The sequence below is a fragment of the Pagrus major genome, chromosome 22 (genome assembly GCF_040436345.1).
Source record: "Pagrus major chromosome 22, Pma_NU_1.0".
NCBI classification, from domain to species: domain Eukaryota; kingdom Metazoa; phylum Chordata; class Actinopteri; order Spariformes; family Sparidae; genus Pagrus; species Pagrus major.
The window spans coordinates 9,602,095-9,623,042 of record NC_133236.1 but is presented as its reverse complement, the minus strand read 5'-3'; the positions used below and the strand labels follow the sequence as shown (position 1 = coordinate 9,623,042).

The 20,948-nt window shown below is 39.9% G+C and overlaps 2 protein-coding genes across 2 annotated transcripts; one reads left to right on the top strand and one right to left on the bottom strand.

The window, feature by feature from the left end:
- Positions 1-827: 827 nt before the first annotated feature.
- Positions 828-6,790, bottom strand: LOC141017609 (cytochrome P450 2K1-like). The gene is made up of 9 exons (XM_073492314.1): positions 6,510-6,790; positions 6,234-6,396; positions 5,987-6,136; positions 5,735-5,895; positions 3,351-3,530; positions 2,319-2,460; positions 1,877-2,061; positions 1,565-1,706; positions 828-1,475 (listed from the first exon to the last, which is right to left on the bottom strand). The coding sequence occupies exons 1-9, from the start codon at positions 6,714-6,716 to the stop codon at positions 1,288-1,290; spliced, it is 1,518 nt and encodes a 505-aa protein (XP_073348415.1). The 5' UTR covers positions 6,717-6,790; the 3' UTR covers positions 828-1,287.
- An 8,298-nt stretch (positions 6,791-15,088) lies between these two features.
- Positions 15,089-20,064, top strand: LOC141017608 (cytochrome P450 2K1-like). Its single transcript, XM_073492313.1, has 9 exons — positions 15,089-15,366; positions 15,480-15,642; positions 15,741-15,890; positions 15,982-16,142; positions 17,318-17,497; positions 18,526-18,667; positions 18,925-19,109; positions 19,292-19,433; positions 19,523-20,064. The coding sequence occupies exons 1-9, from the start codon at positions 15,160-15,162 to the stop codon at positions 19,708-19,710; spliced, it is 1,518 nt and encodes a 505-aa protein (XP_073348414.1). The 5' UTR covers positions 15,089-15,159; the 3' UTR covers positions 19,711-20,064.
- The last annotated feature ends 884 nt before the right edge of the window (positions 20,065-20,948 follow it).

Below are 20,948 nucleotides of genomic sequence, written 5' to 3'. Positions count from 1 at the left end.
CATTTTAGCACTTCTGGTTCCCTTGTCTCAAAGTCATTGAGTTTTTTGAATGGGGTTTCAGTTAAATGTCTGAAATGTATTAATTATAAAGCGATACTTGGTTGCTAACAAGTGTCTAAATGAGACTACAGAGGTTGTCGGGGAAATTAAATGTCATCACAGTGAACACAGAGTCTCATCTACTCACTAGTCCATCTTTACAGTCCGACTTTAGTGACAAACTATTGTCACTAAACTAACTCTAACTTGTAGATTGATCAGTTTATAGAAAATGTGTATAGTAAGACGCTCCTCCTTTTCTTTTTGACATTTTCATCTGACCTTGCTGATGTTTATTTGCATCTATAGATTGTTAACGCAACAGGGGGCAAGCAAGGCCATTGGTCAAACAAATTTCCCAGCAAGCCTTCCTTCGTAACTTTTGGGAAGAAAATTGTGATAAAACAGTTTTCAGACATTCCCAAATAAAATAAAATATAAATAGATACAAAACAGGTTGTAACTCAAAACCAACCATAATAGTGAAGTAAAACCAGGGAATATGGTCTATATAGATGCTAGCTTGCCCCATATAAAGGGGTTGATATAACTGGAACTTTTAATCCAGTTTGTTAATGGTAATGAATAGTAGAAAGGTAGAGTGTAGGGCGGATGAAAAGGGAAATCAAGCTGGCCCAACAATGTGCTGGCCCAACAGGAATCGTCCCTGTAGGCCAGATGGCCAGCACACTATTGGCTGTGTTGAAGATATTCATGACCGTTGCAATGCAGGTGTAACCCCATCTTTCTGGTTCTATCTCAGCAGACTGAAGGGACCACTCAACAACTTCTTTCAGGTTCAAGGCATTTATTTCCAGCACAGCTGTTAGACTAACACATTAATGTGGTAGGTGGTGATGGTGAAACATACAGTGCAGCTCCAGCCCTCTAGTTCAGATCGTCAGCAGGCAAAGGGGACAAGCTGACGACCTCCAGTCTCTTTAATTACCACCACCGCCACATAAGGGCGCTCTAATCAAACAAATAAAAGGAGCCTTGCATAGATTCAGATAGGAATTAAAGCTTTCCCCAAAGGAATTAATATAGCAAAATAACTTTATTGAATATATAAGGAATACTGAATGAACATAGGGATGAATTTTGATGAACTTCAACAATCTATAATAACCCTGTTACACATGAGTATTACACTTGATGAATTACAATCTCCTCTTTTGCATATGACTACGATTAATTTAATTTAATTTAATTTAATTTAATTACAACATTTTCAAGCCCTCCTTCTCCTCACACACAGGAAACAGCACACAGTTCATGAGGTGAAGGGTTGAGGGTGAAGCCCACACGTGGTGTCAGATCCAGTTCATCCTCTGAAACTCCAGGCGGAGGAGTGAAACGAAAGCGTTGCATGATTGTGGTGAAGAAGATGAAGAGCTCCATCCTGGCCAAACCCTCTCCAAGACAAATCCTTCGACCTGCGAGATAAAAAAATGAAGAGTGTGCAGGTGAGGCTAACTGCCAGGAAACTGATCATTGACAAGAAATAATGCCTACGCTCACAAACCTGCAGAAAAAGGCATGAAGGCATCTCGCTTGACAAACTTTCCATCTTTGTCCAGGAAGTGCGCAGGATGAAAGGTGTATGGCTTCTCCCACTCACTGTCATCATATAGGACAGATGTCAGGAGAGGATACACTGTGGTCCCCTGGAGAAATGCAGGAATGTAAAGGCTTTATTAAATTATCAGCTACATTCTGTTAAAGATTAGTATGAGGAAATAAAAGCCCAGGTTAGCCCAGGATGTTCACCAAATTAAAAAAATTTAAATATTAGTTGAGTTTGATCTTCCTTATTAGTTACTTAACTCAGTCTGACCTTTTTAATGAAGTAACCCTGGAAGGTGACATCTTGGCTGGTTTTGTGAGGAAGTGCCATGGGGACGATGTTGGCCAGTCTCTGTGTCTCATGGATGACAGCGTCAGTGAAGGGCATGTTCCTCCTGTCCTCGACCTGCACCTGACGACTTCCTATCACCCTGTTTACCTCCTCCTGGACCTGCTCTGTGAAATGAAAGGAGAGTAACGGCAAAATTAAAAAGGAATTTGCCTTTCGCTAACACGCTAAACATAGCTCAACATCTGCATGGTGTCATTGTTCATGCTGGCATGAGAACATAAGCATTTAGGTCAAAGCACTGCTGCTGCTGTGAGCATTGTCTTGTTTTTTGTTTGTATTTTGATTATTTTTGTATTGGTATGGCACACAGTTTGAATCAGATGTGTCCGTATTTGAGATGTACACAACTTCTGCTCCTTACCTTGTATTTTCGGGTACTTGGCCATAAGTAGAAGTGCCCATCTGAGTGTGGTTGCTGTGGTATCAGTGCCAGCAGCAAACAGATTCAGGACTGTCTCCATTAGATTATCGTCATTGAAGTGACTGTTAGTCACCTCAGATTCCTGCAGGTAAAGATGCATAAATCAGTTTACTTTACTTACATTTAGAGCTGTAATGTTTCATGTATTTGTGCTATTTCTGCTTGTCGGAGGTCACGGTCAAATTGCAGGTCCATGCAGATTACATACTAATTTTTATTTTTGGCAGGATGGCGAAGGCATGATCCGCCCTACTCTGCCTCTGATTGGCTTATCCTGACATTCTAACCTAATCTGCCCCAGCACCCTTGAGTGGAGAGAGTCACGACAAAGGAAGGTCAAAATGCCGATCATCATATGATTCATGGAGACTTCAGATAGTCAGATACCATGGCATACCATACCAACCGAATAAACCACACAGACAGGCAACCAGGAGTGGACTGCCCAAGTACCATCATTCCACGCATGCCAAAGTTAGTCATGGGGTTTCTTCAAGGTTCTGTGCTCGGACCAATACTATATACTAGGTATAATTGTAATATACTTCCTTTTGGGAATATTATTATAAAAAAATCCATAAATCTTCATTGTGATGCAAACGATACACAATTATACTTGGCAATTAAACCAAATGACACTAATCAGTTATTTGGTTCCCTTTCAGCTGAATGGAAACACATCAAGCGTCCCTTACCCACATTCAACATCATCACTCAGACTAAAAGACATGTTTAGTTATGCATTTGTCTTTTTTTTTTAAGTTGTACCAAAAATCACAGCAAACCATGACTCACATAACAAACTTTGCCACAAAACTCCAAAAACTGTCAGAATACATTTAAAAGTTCTCATATTACCACATCTCAAACATAAACAAATACATTCAAATATGAGGTTTTAAATCCAAGTTATAAATAAAATAAACAGTAATATAAAATTTGAAGATAGATGATATGATAAGATGATAACACCTCCAGATTTTGCTTCTTAGCCAGAAAGGCGTCTGCAAAGCCTCTGCACATCTGTGGATTGAGGGTCTCTTTTAAATGACTGAAGAGCTCTAAGTTCTGTTCCTTATTGAAGGTGGTGATTTTCTGGATTTCTCTTCTGTTGCCAACCCATTGGAAGATCCATGGGAAGACGTTGTACATCTGTAAAAAACAAAACAAAAAAACAAAACAAAAACCTGCTATATACTATAAAGACAAAAATGTACTAACATTATCAACAGAATGTGAAGAAACAACAGTGTTGACGTCATGTGAAAGACCAGACATCATTCAAACTTGACAGAAAGGATATAAAACTCAGCCAAACTGTCTTTCCACAATCACGTTGTTCGAAAATAAATCCTCAATTCAAAGAGTAAGATGTCAAAATTTCCCAGCTCTACGTGCTGTTTTCACCCCGCAAGTGCCGACTCCCTCTTTCCACTACCACTTCAAACCATGATGTTTTCCAAACCCTAACCAAGTGGTTTATGTGCCTAAACCTAACCAGAGCATAAGCAGAGTGTTGTGACATGAAAGAAATAGAAAATTGAACCAAAAGAAACACAAAGAAACATTCCATTTTAACTTATCTGTGGTTATATAGAAACTTATGAAGCTAACATTTATTCTGGCGTTTGAGTTGCTTTCATCTCTATCTCCATCTTCATCGCCAGACTTATAGTCCTGGTCAGAGCCGCTGTTAATCACCTCTGTACTGTATCCCCTGTTGTCAACCTGGCTTTGGTCTGTCTGGGAGGTGTGTTCAGTCTCAGTTGGGTGCTCAGCAGTGTTCACTGGGAAGCTGCTGAGCCCAGTTGCGTTGTGTACCGTGTAAACACCAACATCCTCGTGGTCCCTTGTTGCTGGCTCCCAGCACATTAGGTAAGCTAATGGGACAAATTTGTGCATCTGACCTTATCTTGGGTGGTTTTATGAGAAGATTTCTGCTGGAAAACCTTTTGGATCATCATTTGGATTAACCTTTAGGTCATACAGTATAAAAATGCTCAATTGTTGAAGCAGTAGTGTGATGAGCTGGCCTAGGTTGGGGCAAATGACTTGTGAGGGCAACCAGGGTGTGCGTCGTGTGTATCATTAGTTTTGCTTTATGGCTTTTTATATTCGACTTAGTGGGCCCTATTTAGATGGTCCATAGCGCATTGTCTGAAGTGCATCGCACTAGTGCATTTAGGGCAAGTCCAAGTCCATTTTGCTAGTTAAACAGGCGGATAATCTGGGCGCAAAGTGCAACGCACGGCATAAAGAGGTGGTTGGGCGGAACATAAATCAAACCAATCCGAGGGTTGTCTCCCATTCCCTTTAAAAGCCAGGTGTGCCGGGGTCATTGATTATGTAAAACTCGAGACTTGTTTCCTTTAATAACTACAGCTTTTAGTTTTGCTAATTAAATTTGCCATTTTATTTGTTACAGTGACATGACTGGGTTCATGAAAATGTTTGAAATAACTAAAAGTAGCCTCTCAAATCCTAAAATCAGAGTGTATGCACGGTGTGAAACTGCCTGTATAGGCGCATCTAATGTGTCCTTTAAATAGCAGGAGGCAGACTTCACTTTTGACTTTAGACCAGTTTTTTGGTTGTCTAGGGCGCAGTCGTTTTCTGCTGCCTCAAGATAGCAATCTACCGTCAGTGCCCCTGACCGCACCTCATTTTAAGACCAACACGCCAAGGGGCGCACAATTGGGTGCAAGTACATTTGCTATTTACACAATGTGGGCCCTGGGCGTGAAAATGAGTACTGCATCAGTCTGACACTGGCAATGACACTTTGCACCGCTTTGCGTTGGGTATAAGATAGAGCCCAGTGAGTTTATTGTTTTCGGATATCTAAAAGAATACTTCCACTTTTGGTTAGGTTTAGGCACTTACACTACTTGGTTAGGTTTAGGCATTTACAATTCTTGGTTAGATTTAAGCATTAACACTACTTGGTTAGGTTTAGGCCATTAAACCAATTGGTTAGGTTTAGGCACTTAAACTACTTGGTTAGGTTTAGACATTAAACTATTCAATTAGGTTTATGGAAAAGGTCATGGTCTGGATTACGTTAATAAGTCAACGGTCACTTTTGGTTTCGCAGGTGACAGGAGCAGCAATGATCACCAAAAATAAAAATCATCTCTGTCTCAGATGAGAATGTGCATCAAGCACAACACACAAAGTTTTTAGGGAGTCCTGTCAGTTAATGGGGCCAATAAAGACAATAAAGGACCAAAAGATAGCAACAGCAAAAGTACAGTGAACATCAGTTGGCAGTTATACTGGTGATATTATCTTTACACATGGCACTTTTAATATTAAAGTCAGTGCGCTGAAGCTTCCACAAAAAGAGTCAATGATACCTGTATCGATGGGGAGCCCGCAAGTTGAATTCTTTTGTTTGTTGTATCTACCATAGATGTAAACCTTGGGTCATGGTAGTCAAATCTGTTGCCATAGACAATGGAGCAGATGATATTAGAGACCGCATAGTTTATTGACTGGGTCGTATCAAAGGCTTCTCCTTTAGAATGGGAAAACAAAAGCAAATTAGCATAACATGAAATAAAATAACAACAAAAAGGTAACTGACTTGACAAAAATAAAACATTTACCTTTGTGTTTCTTGAAGACTTCAATGAGGTAGTCACATTCCTCAATGATTTTGTCCTCACATGCCCTCTTGCCCATTCCAAAGTCTCTCAGGTTAGTCAAGGCAAAGCGCCTCATCTCTTTCCATGTATCCCCATTGGACCATAAAACCCCTGAGATTAAACAATAATCTGGGTTGAGATGACAAACATTTGCTCAAAGGTAAACAGAACAAGATAATGATTTGCTCTTTTATTTTTATTTCCTTACCATGTCCTTTACTGAGTTCATGCGCAAGCACAAAGTGATCTCTGTCTCCAAACTCTTCAGCGTAGTTGACAAGTGCCTCCTTCACTGCCTTGTATCCAGCCAGAACCACCACTTTTTGGGGTCCAAGGTAAACAGTGAACACTGACCCATATTTCTTGGAAAGCTAAAACAGTAGTACATTGTCTTTATGTTTTTTTTCATTTGACAAACTCATGTAAAGGCAGAAAATGTTGTATAAATATTGTATAAGTATTTTAATTCCAGTCTCTTCCTCACCTCCCATAATGTGTTGTAGGGCTTTTTAAGGTCCAGCTGCAGCAGGTTACCGAGCAGGGGAAAGGGTTTTGGTCCTGGAGGCTCTTTCCCATCTGCCTGGGAGCTGAAGCTGGAGGAGGAGATGATGTAGACGAGCAGCAGGACCACCAGAGCTCCCAGCAGGGACACAGAACTGAAAGACTGGAGAAACAGATCGAATATCCCCATGATTTTAAGACAAATGTTTTGACGTTGCTAATGCACCGACAAAGTGTGGTTCCCTATGAAGCATTTAGCTCTGTGAGCATTTAAAGAATGATTAGTACATTTTATGGCAGGCAGATAAGGGGAGGGTCAAAGGTCCGATCCTCCAGCGGAAACAATATGTGTTTTTCTACGTTAACACGCACATTTGCGCACGAGGAACAGATGATGGACATCATTGAACATCACCTCATTTAAAGAACAACAGTCTGAAACTAGCAATGACACTTGGCACCGCTTTGCCCCGAGCGTAAGATAGGGCCCAGTGAGTTTATTGTTTTTGGATATTTTAAATAATATTTCCACTTTTGGTTAGGTTCAGGCATTAACAGTACTTGGTTAGATTTAAGCATTAACACTACTTGGTTTGGTTTAGAGATTAAACCACTTGGTTAGGTTTAGAGATTAAACTACTTGGTTAGGTTAAGACATTAAACTACTCACTTAGGTTTATGGAAAAGGTCATGGTCTGGATTACATTGATAAGTCAACGGTCACTTTTGGTTTTGGAGGTGACAGGAGCAGCAATGATCACCAAAAATTAAAATCATCTCTGTCTCCGGCGAGAATGTGCATCAAGCACAAGAATAAGAATAAATGTTAGCTAAGTATGTTTCCGCAAAACATAGATAAGTTCAATTCATTCAGGAACACTCTCGTCATTGATTAACACCATTTATTGCAAAAAATGACATACAGTTAGGCTTGGCGCTGAAGGCTCCGCTCCAAAAGCTCCCTGGATTTGACGAGCAGCATGCTAAGTCACTCCAGGGAGCGCAATGAATGCCCCCCGCAGGAGTAGATCGAAGCAACTAGATAAATTGGAAGCCATTTTAGACTCAGACTAAGCAGGTGGAGGCTGGGGTGGTGGTGGCAAGCTTGCCGGCAGCAGAGTTGTGGTGCAGCAGTGTTGAAGGAGAGATCAGTGTATGACAGCTTAGATTTAAATAGATCGCCCTATTTCGAAAGAATGGATATGATTGGTCTGTGACTGATGCTGATCTGATCAGCTGGCTGTCAGCTGACTACAGCTGGGGCTTTATTAATTCCGTGTCCTGCATGAATTTGCGCTATGCTTCATAATTAACGTTTCTTTACGTTACAATTTTATGTTTGTTTAAGTTGAATTTTCTATTTCTCTCTTATCACAATGCTGTGCTTATGCTCTGGTTTGGTTTAGACACAAAAACCATGTGCTTGGGGTTAGAAACCATAGTTAGGTTTAAAATTCCTGTTTTGGTCACCACAAAAATGTCTCTTTGATCACTGATAAAACACCTGAAGATGGTCTGACCAGCCGTGAGAAACACCCAGCTTTGGTTACCACAAAAATGCCTGGAAATGGTCCAACTTCCTGTGAAACATAGCCAGTTTTGGTTGCCAAAAAAATACCAGGATATGGTCTGACTTCCAGTGAAAAAGAGACGGTTTTGGACGCTAATAAGAAAGCCTGGAGATGGTCTTACTTCCAGTAAAAAGAGCCAGAGTCTCCCATTTGGCAGCCTTGTAGCTTGTAATAACGGCACCACCGCCACATGCACCTCCTCATGTGAAAGTTCGCTAATAATCATATAATGTGAACATGATATGCCACGTTTGGTACAAATGTCAACATTGTACACGTGTGGTTTGTAGAAACGTCAACTGGTAACATTATATCCTGGTGACTGGGCTGGACATTAAACGTGGTGAGGTAGTAAAAGAAAAGACAATAAAACTTTGAAACCTCACAGTCCGAACTGGAAACTACTTTTGCATGGATATTAAAAGTCAAGCAGTTATTGGGTCATATGCTGTGTTTCTAAAATTTGAACAAGAGAAGAGATGTGAGGTGGTTTGGAAGCTTTAACTCCATTCAAAGTCAATTCAACTTGAGCAGTGGTCAAAAGGTCATGATGATGCAACCTGATGATGCAGAATATTTCTGCATTCAAGTGCAGACATAAAAGCTGTATGAACAATATTATTTGCAGTTTAAAATGACTAAAATCTATGATTAGGAAAAACTGAAAAATGAAAGTGGATTTTATTCCATCATTGATATTGAACCTATTCATTGCTCGCACTACATGGAACATAACTGTACAAATTATAATCTACTATCATGAATGTCATGAAGTTCTCTTCACACACAGGAAACTGCACACAGTTAATGAGGTGAAGGGTTGAGGGTGAAGGCCACACGTGGAGTCAGATCCAGTTCGTCCATGTTAATCTAAGTCTGCAGAAGCCCCAAGATCCCAAATTTGGGATCTCAGGGTTTCCAGAGTATTGGGTAACGCTGGACAAGCTGTATGGAGTCACTTCATGTTATTTTTCAGTTGTTATTCATGTTTTAAAACAAGTCCCCAGCTATTTCAATTGTTTAGCAGAATGCTGCAATGCTGTTCTGCTGTGAAGCTCCAGAAATGTTTTGTGGACTACAAAACTTCTCTTGACTTTCCATCAGCATGGGGGTGAGTATCCAAATCAAAACTCTCATAGGCTTTCTGTTGAGGGAACCAAGGCAGTGCTAACTTCGGGGTTAGCCTACAAAGATACGTCATCCTTACACGACTCTATTTGGGTCCTCTTTTGCCAAACATAACACCACATCTTACTCAACCATAGGAATCAAAACTGGGGCTTTACATGTCTACATATTCAAACAAAATTTGAGAAATCTTACTTCTTAGATCATAATATCAATGAGCATAATAGCAGTTTTTATAGATATGCTTCCTGACCTCCAGATTTTGCTGTTGGACCAGAAATGCATCCACAAAGCTTTGGCACATCTGAGGGTTGAGGGTCTCCTTCAAGCGACTGAACAGCTGTATGTTCTGTTGCCTGTTGTCAATAAACATCCTAAGTTTCTTTCTTTTAGCAATCCATTTACCATTTCAAGGGAACCAGTTGTACACTTATTAGAGATATATACATATATCAGTATGTGACACAGTTTTATCAGTTAAGTTAAGGTAAAAAAAATCTTCAACTCAGTTACTGAATTGTTGCATTACATATATTGAAATCACAATTGATCTTAATAGCTATATTAATAATGTTAATGAATATATGAAATGATATCTGTATTGACAGGGAGTCTGCAAGTTGAATATTTCTGTTATCTACCAGGGACACAAATTCTGTCATCATATTAAAATCTATATTGGAGACCGAACAGTTCATTGGCTGGGTTGTATCAAACACTTCACCTGCAAGGAGTAAAACAATAAAAAGAAAATAAAAAAAATTCACAAGGACTTATGACCTTCTTTTGAAAACCCAAACTGTTGCTTGTTACGCAGTTGGAAAATATGAGACATTAACCTTTAAACCTCTACTTTCAATACATTTAAAAAAAGATAACGACAATCCTGGTAAATGTCAAGCTTTACTGAGTCATCTATTGCTTACAGTACCTCAGCATAGGGGCAAAGATCACCACATCAAAGGTTTATATTAAACAGTCCTTTAACTTGTTGCCTGTCACCTTTCCTCCAGTAATGTCTGCTTTTATTCTTATCTAAATAACCTGTAACAGCAAACGAGACCATCAGCAAAAAGACTGCTATTTGTATATAGTTATTGCTGCACATCACCAGGGTTCCGACTCTGGCAAAAACTGCATGAGGTCTCTTATTTGCAGAAAAACGGAACAAAAAACGAGCTGAAAAACAAAGTCCAAGCAAAAGAGCTGGCAGCAAAAACGGAAGGAGCAGGCAGGCCAAAAAGGAGAACAAAAAACTATAAAAATACAAAATATAAATAAAAGTACAAACTAAAGAAGCTCTTGAAACACAGGCAGGAACAGGAAGGATACAGGACTGAACGGGACTGAGACGCATGATAAAAACAGAACAGACGAACTGACAAAGAGAGGAAGACAAAGACATAAATACACAGGGGGTGATTAACTGATGGGACACAGGTGAGAGCAGGAAAAGGTCGGGAAAAAGTCAAAGTGAAATTGTAAAACCACATTCTGCTCTCCCTTTTTCTCTATCCTCCTCTGCAATGATCGACTGTTTTTGTCATGAGATGCTAATGTCACATCTTAATTGTTGCTTAATTTGTTTTTTCCTTTAGCTCAAAGGTCTCTGGTCTGGGAAAAAAAACTGAACGCATGCAGAAAAACAATAAAACAGGGCACCTTATTTGTTCCGATTTTAAACATTTATTCACCTTACTGTCAATTATTGTTTCCAATGTATTCATTTTTATAATTTCTTTTTTTGAATTCATCATTTGTATTTTCATAGTTTATATTTCTTGTGTGTTTGTGAAACTCCCCTGACATTCTGTACCCATGCTCTGGTACTGAATACAAGAAAAATGTTTAGTTTGAAGTTCAAAAACCTGAGCACCTCTAATGCACAACGCTGCCCGAAGACACATGCAGGCATTTATTTAGATTTGATTTATGTATTGCTCTGCATGTGATAGGTTATCTGTGGTGTCAAACAGGGGGCTGAATTCATTTTGTAAGTTTTTTATGTGTTAAAATACGAAGGATGAATGCACCAAATGACACAACAGGAGCATCAGAGGACTTTAAAAATGCAATTCACAGTCCATCAGAGCTTCCAACTTTTAACATTATATGATACGTTATATATAGTTACATGATACATGTACGTGTGTATTGTTAATGCTGTGCTATAATTTAAATGTCATCACTCATGTTGCATTAAACACTAAAGGGTGGTGTAATAAAACTATTTGCTCAAAGATGAAGTAAGCATCAAGAGAGTGGTGTAGTCTGTAGTCCTAAAACCTGGAAATCAGTCAGCATTTTTGCACTTCTGGTTCCCTCGTCTCAAAGTCAGTGTTTCTTTAAATTGGTCTTCAGTTAAATATCTGAAATAAGGTCTGTGGTTACCAGATGCTGAAGATATTTACATGTTTTGTTCTACAACTTAATCTTAATCATTAAATGTCCCAACAGTTAATCATAAAGTGCTTACGTGTCTTAAAAACGGCGGTTGCTAACAAGTACCTAGAGAGACCACAGAGGTTGTCGTGGACATTAAACGTCAACGAAACGAACACAGAGTCTCATCTACTCACTAGTCCGTCTTTACAGGCCCGCTAACTAGTTACAAACTATTCTAACTGTAACTTTACAACTTGTAGATCGATCAGTTTATAGAAAACCTGTATAGTAAGATGGTTAATGAGGGTGACGTTAAAGTCATGCAACCGTGATGTAAAGCCTAACATTAGCTTTTTACTTATAGAGATTTAATTTACATTTCAGAAATCGCTGAAGTGGTGTTCATCTGTGAAGACTGTCTTGCTGAACAAAAGTATCATAAAGAGATTATTTTCCACAATAATCCAAAATCCAATTCAAAAGTCTCATAGCCTTTTTTTCACCACAGTGATGCTAACTTCTGGGTCAGCCTACAAACATACATCATACCACTCTATAGACTCCAGCATTTGATTGGCCTCTGAAGATTTTCTCAGCACTTAATGAGTTGTCAGTAAGTGTTACTTAAGATTGATATGATCTTGGTCATAAAACTGAATCAATACATATCTCTTGGATAGAAATCTGCTCCTTGACCAGATGCTTTCACACACAGAGAATAATAAAATAGGGAGTTTAGATAAGAATAAAAGCCGACATTACTGGAGGAAAGGTGACAGGCAACAGGTTAAAGGACTGTTTAATATAAAACCTTTGTTGTGCTGATCTTTGCCCCTGTGCTGAGGTACTGTAAGCAATAGATGATGACTCAGCAAAGTTAAAAATTTACCAGGATTGTCGATATGTTTTTAAATTTTTATTTAAGGTAGAGGTTTAAAGGTTTAAAGGTTAATGTCTCATATTTTCCAACTCCATGACAAGCTACAGTTTGGGTTGCAAAAGAAGGTCATAAAACCCCATGATTTTAAAAAAACAAACTGTTTTACTCCTTGCAGGTGAAGTGTTTGATACAACCCAGCCAATGAACTGTTCGGTCTCATATATAATCTGCTCCATTGTCTATGGCAGAAGATTTGAATATGATGACACAGAGTTTGTGTCCCTGGCAGATAAAACTAACAGAAATATTCAACTAGCTATGTTGTTGCCATACCATCTCCTGGTGTTTTTTTGGCAACCAAAACTGGCCATGTTTCACGGGAAGTTGGACGATTTCCAGGCATTTTTGTAGTAATCAAAACTGGGTGTTTCTCACAGATGGTCGAACCATCTTCTTGTGTTTTATCGGTGATCAAAACTGGCTCTTTTTCATGGGAAGTGGGACGTTCTCTCTCTCTGACATTTTGTGGTGAACAAAACAGGAATTTTGAACCTAACCATGTTTTCTAACCCCAACCATGTGGTTTTTGTGTCTAAACCGAACCAGAGCATAAGCACAGCATTGTGATAAGAGAGAAATGGAAAGTTCAACTTAAACAAACATCAAATTGCAACGTAAAGAAACGTTAATTTTGAACCTATCTATGTTTTGAAGAAACATACTTAGCTAACATTTATTCTGGAGATTGGGTTTACCTTTTCTTCAATTAATCCTTTAAAATTTGTACTCTCTTTTTCTGACCCAAATACAATATAAACAACTAGAAGAGTGCACTCAGATCTCTGCCAGGTGTGTCTAAGGGTGATGAACAAGGGGGTGCAGGACAGGCTGTACACTGGTCAGCCATGACAGGTGAGGTGAAAATCTTTGATCATCTCGTTACGATGCCATGTTCTGCAGGAACATTTTGGGTCCACTTTGACACACTGCATTCACCCAAACACCATCGCAGGCCAAATACACCACATCATGGTAACTGCACTGTCATGATTGGACTTTGTGGTGGCCTGTTTTTGTGGTTTTGTTTCTACTTTGTTTTTCAGAGGTGCATGGTGAGGCTGGGCATGTTTTTTTGTGCTGGCCGGAAATGTTGCCGATTCACACACCTGCAGCACATTGGATTAATCAGCACCTGCTCTTATACCCTGGTCTTCCCTCTGCACGCTGCCAGATTATTATCGCCAGCTCCAGTGGTGCTTGGTTTTTTCGCAGTGACTCTAGAGTTTGTGTGTCTGAAGTTTTCTTAGTTTCACTCGCTAGCGATCTTATTCAGCTTCTCTTCCATTCCAGTGTGATCGGACCATTTCTAGGGACCCGCTCCTCAACCACTCACCACCCAGCCTCCCGCACCTCTGCCACCCTGCTCAACCCTGATGACCTGAGCCGGCTACCTGCGTGACTGTGAGACTCCTCCGAACCACCTGCCTGCGCCTGTGCTCACCAGCCTGTTGTTTCATCGTGTTTAATAAATTCACCTTTGAATTCAGCCCGTTACATGCACTCCTTGATGGCAGTGGTACTCCTAGCAGGACAGTGCACACTGTCAAACTGCAAAAACTGCTCAGTAATGACCAGAGGAACGTGACAACAAGGTCAAGACATCACTATGGCCTTCAAGCTCCCCAGATCTCCTCCGTGGGAGGAGGTGGAACAAGTCCACCTAGCAACCCACAGGACTCAAAGTTTCCACCAACGCCCTGGTTCCAGATTGCACGAGCCCCCCTGCCTCAACTGCTTCATATAGAGCTGAAATCCTGTCCGGCGTCTCAGTTAACACAGCCCAAAGTATACTGGAGCACATGGGTCAGGACAACACATTTTTATTCAATGACTAACATTTAAATGCCATGTGTATTTTCATCAGAGTGGACATGGCAAGCAGAGAAAATTTTTAAAATGGAAAGACGTGAAAAGAGTGACCCATCCAGTTTTGTTCTCTGTGAATCATGAGTCATATCAGTCCAAATGTCTTCTTCTGTTTTGTAATTTGCAGAAATAAATCCAGCTTTCCTTTTTTTTCTGTGGTAAAAGTGACTGGCTTCTTCTTCAGGCTCCTTGTGTCAGGACTGATCTTAAGAAAACGGCTTTAAGTGTTTGTGCTGTAGTCTCATGGAATCTTTAAGAACTGAATTCTCTTGTATCACTTGCACGCTTTTGGTCTTTCCTTAATAACCGTCCACTATCGGTCTCTGGTTTGCTTTTTGTTTGTTTGCTTGATGTGTTCATGCTCGGCATCACTTAAAATAAGAGCCCCCCTGAAAAGATTTAAGCATTGCCTCTTTATGAGTAAATTAAAGTTAAAAAACAAGTCAACATTATGATATTATAGAAAAGTGTCATGAGATGACTTTTGTTGTGAATTGGCGCTATACAAATAAAGACTGATTGTGAGCACAAGTATGAACATATCCTCTCAGACTACAAACAGTGGCCTTAAAAGAGCTCAGTGCAAATATTGACTGGTGTTCATCAACCTTTGTCCCTCCCCTTAGTCTGGCTGCTATAAAATTTATTAATCATTATTCAAATGTTCACAGAGCTAAATGCTCCATAGGGAACCACACTTTGTCACACTTTGTTAGCAACGTCAAAACATTTGTCTTAAAATCATGGGGATATTCGATCTGTTTCTCCAGTCCTTCAGTTTTGTGTCCCTGCTGGGAGCTCTGGTGGTCCTGCTGCTCGTCTACATCATCTCCTCCTCCAGCTTCAGCTCCCAGGCAGACGGGAAAGAGCCTCCAGGACCAAAACCCCTTCCCCTGCTCGGTAACCTGCTGCAGCTGGACCTTAAAAAGCCCTACAACACATTATGGGAGGTGAGGAAGAGACTGGAATTAAAATACTTATATAATATTTATACAACATTTTCTGCCTTTAGATGAGGTTGTCAAATGAAAAAAAACATAAAGACAATGTATTACTGTTTTAGCTTTCCAAGAAATATGGGTCAGTGTTCACTGTTTACCTTGGACCCCAAAAAGTGGTGGTTCTGGCTGGATACAAGGCAGTGAAGGAGGCACTTGTCAACTACGCTGAAGAGTTTGGAGACAGAGATTGCCTCCAGATTGTGCATGAGCTCAATAAAGGACACGGTAAGGAAATAAAAAATAAAAGAGCAAATCATTTTCTTGTTCTGTTTACCTTTGAGCAAATGTTTGTCATCTCAACCCAGATTATTGTTTAATCTCAGGGGTTTTATGGTCCAATGGGGATACATGGAAAGAGATGAGGCGCTTTGCCTTGACTAACCTGAGAGACTTTGGAATGGGCAAGAGGGCATGTGAGGACAAAATCATTGAGGAATGTGACTACCTCATTGAAGTCTTCAAGAAACACAAAGGTAAATGTTTTATTTTTGTCAAGTCAGTTACCTTTTTGTTGTTATTTTATTTCATGTTATGTTAATTTGCTTTTGTTTTCCCATTCTAAAGGAGAAGCCTTTGATACGACCCAGTCAATAAACTATGCGGTCTCTAATATCATCTGCTCCATTGTCTATGGCAACAGATTTGACTACCATGACCCAAGGTTTACATCTATGGTAGATACAACAAACAAAAGAATTCAACTTGCGGGCTCCCCATCGATACAGGTATCATTGACTCTTTTTGTGGAAGCTTCAGCGCAGTGACTTTAATATTAAAAGTGCCATGTGTAAAGATAATATCAACAGTATACCTGCCAACTGATGTTCACTGTACTTTTGCTGTTGCTATCTTTTGGCCCTTTTATTGGCTTTATTGGCCCCATTAACTGACAGGACTCCCTAAAAACTTTGTGTGTTGTGCTTGATGCACATTCTTTTTCACATTTCACATTACACTCACACAGAAACTGCATGTATGTATTCAAGATTTTATTTCTTTTAAGTCAAAAAAATCACACCAAATAAAAACTGAAGAAAGAAACAAGTGATAAATGAAAAATACAATATAAATAAGGTATTGCACGAACATATTAAAGAATATTCTATTTACATACAAAATAAAAACAGTGAACATGAAAACAAGTGACATAAAATGAATTCAAAATGTAATATAAATAAGGTATTGCACAAACATATTAAAGAATATTGTCACTCTGCTGTGCTGAGGTAGAGGACAGGAACACCTGATGCTGTGTCACTGGGGGTGGTGGTGAAATATTTTAAAAGTGCATCTGAAGAGTAGTATCTGAGATTCATTCAACTTTATCATCATTGCAATGAAATTTAGTCTAACCAGAGTGCAAAAAGCAGTAAAGTGCAGTGAAATAAAATATATATATATATATATATATATATATATATATTATATAGCCTATGAATGATATGGGAAAGCTAAGGTATGGAGTATTAACAGTAATACACTTTAACTGCACTTTAACACTGTAAACGTTAACAAACATAAACTGTGACACAATAAACCAAAGGCTTACAACTACCCTATTACTTATAAAGAGGATGGAAAAGCTCTAGCTATTTACTGATCATTAAACAATGCTACTATTGTCCGAAGTAAGCTAGCAAGTTAACACTCTGCTCCAACAACAGTAACTACGATGCATTAAACTATTAATTTCATTCACTTCATCACATTGACTTTACTGTACCTCTTTCTTTTTAACATTTTTCTTCCTCTTCTTTCCTTCTTTTCCTTCCCTGGGCTCCAGATGGTTTCAGTCTTTTGGACATTGTGGTTCTGCTACAGTATCAATAAATCTCTCTCTTGGTCTTGGGGTCACGGTCTGGTCAGATTCAGAATTTTTTTGTCTGTTTGTTTTTTACAGATGTACAACGTCTTCCCATGGATCTTCCAATGGGTTGGCAACAGAAGAGAAATCCATAAAATCACCACCTTTAATAAGGAACAGAACTTAGAGCTCTTCAGTCATTTAAAAGAGACCCTCAATCCACAGATGTGCAGAGGCTTTGCAGACGCCTTTCTGGCTAAGAAGCAAAATCTGGAGGTTTTATCATCTTATCATTTCATCTATCTTCAAATTTTATATTACTGTTTATTTTATTTATAACTTGGATTTAAAACCTCATATTTGAATTTATTTGTTTATGTTTGAGAGCATGTTCACCATTAAGTGTATCGATCTACATACCACTTGGATTTTTTTTACCCAGGGTGGCAAAGGCATGACCCACACTACTCTGCCTTTGACGGACTTGCATTCGTCCCTAAATAGCATAATTGTTGTGGCCCAGATCTGGTCAACACAGAGACATTCATTCGGCCCACATACTGCGTCGAATGATGGCACTTGGGCGGTCCACTCCTGTTTGCCAAATCCGAGCCACAAGCAGGTCATGCTATGGCCACATCTCAACTAAGAGCAAACCGAACAAACCAGAACTGGCCCAAAACTGGGCTGGATCGGGCCCAGACGTGTCAGTTGTGGTTTATTTGGTTTTCTTTTGGCTGACATGTGGCCATGGTATGGCCTGCTTGTGGCTCAGACCTGGCAAACAGGAGTGGACCACCCAAGTGCCATCATTCCTTGCGGTATATGGGCTGGATGAACATGGTCTAGGTACAAAGTGTCACATAATCTCTGTTTACTCAAATGGACACTTTTTTTTTAATTAATGGTGGATCATGGAGCCTATCAGTTGTTCCTGTTAGCTGCATATACCAGCAGCCCAGTAGTGGAAATCAATCAATAAATAAATCATGTATTAACTACAAACTGCCAAACATCGAACTTTGGTACCTCTGTATTCATGCATTTAAATTGCCCACTTAGGAACTTCATAGAACTATCTGAAGTGTCCATGAATCATATGATGATCGGCATTTTGACCTTCCTTTGTCGTGACTCTCTCCACTGAAGGTCGCTGGGGCAGATTAGGTGCCTTCGCCATCCTGCGAAAAAGAAAAAAATAATATTAGTATCAGGACAATGACCAACAGTTCAGCACAAATACATGAAATGTTACAGCTCTAAATGTAAGTAAAGTAAACTGATTTATGCATCTTTACCTGCAGGAATCTGAGGTGACTAACAGTCACTTCAATGATGATAATCTAATGGAGACAGTCCTGAATCTGTTTGCTGCTGGCACTGATACCACAGCAACCACACTCAGATGGGCACTTCTACTTATGGCCAAGTACCCGAAAATACAAGGTAAGGAGCAGAAGTTGTGTACATCTCAAATACTGACACATCTGATTCAAACTGTGTGCCATACCAACACAAAAATAATCAAAATACAAACAAAAAACAAGACAATGCTCACAGCAGCAGCAGTGCTTTGACCTAAACGCTTATGTTCTCATGCCAGCATGAACAATGACACCATACAGATGTTGAGCTATGTTTAGCTTGTTAGCGAAAGGCAAATTCCTTTTTAATTTTGCCGCTACTCTCCTTTCTTTTCACAGAGCAGGTCCAGGAGGAGGTAAACAGGGTGATAGGAAGTCGTCAGGTGCAGGTCGAGGACAGGAGGAACATGCCCTTCACTGACGCTGTCATCCATGAGACACAGAGACTGGCCAACATCGTCCCCATGGCAGTTCCTCACAAAACCAGCCAAGATGTAACCTTCCAGGGTTACTTCATTAAAAAGGTCAGACTGAGTTAAATAACTAATAAGGAAGATCAAACTCAACCAATATTTTAAAAAAATATACTTTGTTTTTAATTTGGTGAACATCCTGGGCTAACCTGGGCTTTTATTTCCTCATACTAATCTTTAACAGAATGTAGCTGATAATTTAATAAAGCCTTTACATTCCTGCATTTCTCCAGGGGACCACAGTGTATCCTCTCCTGACATCTGTCCTATATGATGACAGTGAGTGGGAGAAGCCATACACCTTTCATCCTGCGCACTTCCTGGACAAAGATGGAAAGTTTGTCAAGCGAGATGCCTTCATGCCTTTTTCTGCAGGTTTGTGAGCGGAGGCATTATTTCTCGTCAATGATCAGTTTCCTGGCAGTTAGCCTCACCTGCACACTGTTCATTTTTTTATCTTGCAGGTCGAAGGATTTGTCTTGGAGAGGGTCTGGCCAGGATGGAGCTCTTCATCTTCTTCACCACAATCATGCAACGCTTTCGTTTCACTCCTCCGCCTGGAGTTTCAGAGGATGAACTGGATCTGACTCCACGTGTGGGCTTCACCCTCAACCCTTCACCTCATGAACTGTGTGCTGTTTCCTGTGTGTGAGGAGAAGGAGGGCTTGAAAATGTTGTAATAAATCAAAAAAAAATTCATCCCTATGTTCATTCAGTATTCCTTATATATTCAATAAAGTTATTTTGCTATATTAATTCCTTTGGGGAAAGCTTTAGATCCTATCTGAACCTATGCAAGGCTACTTTTATTTGTTTGATTAGAGCGCCCTCATGTGCCAGTGGTGGTAATTAAAGAGACTGGAGGTCGTCAGCTTGTCCCCTTTGCCTGCTGACGATCTGAACTAGAGGGCTGGAGCTGTACTGTATGTTTCACCATCACCACCTACCACATTAATGTGTTAGTCTAACAGCTGTGCTGGAAATAAATGCCTTGAACCTGAAAGAAGTTGTTGAGTGGTCCCTTCAGTCTGCTGAGATAGAACCAGAAAAATGGGGTTACACCTGCATTGCAACGGTCATGAATATCTTCAACACAACCAATAGTGTGCTGGCCATCACCACATTGTTGGGCTGATCACAAGCTTTTGCTTGCACCAGCTTGATTTCCCTCTTCATCCGCCCTACACTCTACTTTTCTACTATTCATGACCATTAACAAACTGGATTAAAAGTTCCAGTTATATCAACCTCTTCTATATATGGCACGCTAGCAGATATATAGACCATATTCCCTGGTTTTACTTCACCATTATGGTTGGTTTTAAGTTACAACCTATTTTTTAATCTATTTATATTTTGCCTTCGGCTATGGGAATGTCTGAAAAATGTTTTATTGCAAATAAAAAAGATGTACTTGGTTGTTTTCTTGAAGGCTTGCTGGGAGTCTAGTGGGAGGCCGCCGCCGAAGGCTCGAACCCTCTGGAGGCCAGAGGCAAAAAGCGGGAACCCTCTGGAGGCCGGCAGCGAAGGCTCAAACTCTCTGGAGGCCAGAGGCAAAATCATGAATAATGGGCCGATCTACCTGTTTTATTGGCCAAACATTCTAAACACGCTAAATAAATAAATAAATGAATAAATAAATGAATAAATAAATAAATGGTCATTCAGCCCAAAAAACCTAAGGCCCACTGGGAAATGCCTGGTATACGAGATGGCCAGTCCAGCAGTGGAGTTTGCTAAAGTCAAGCCAGGTCAGGGGGACCAGGAGGTTGGTCCGAGGGGCACAGCAAGTCCAGGGGGCAACCAGACAGTCGTGAACAAGGGCAGACACCCCCCGGATGTTTTCATGACTGAATAAACTAAATAAACAAACTGACCTTAAAGGACAAC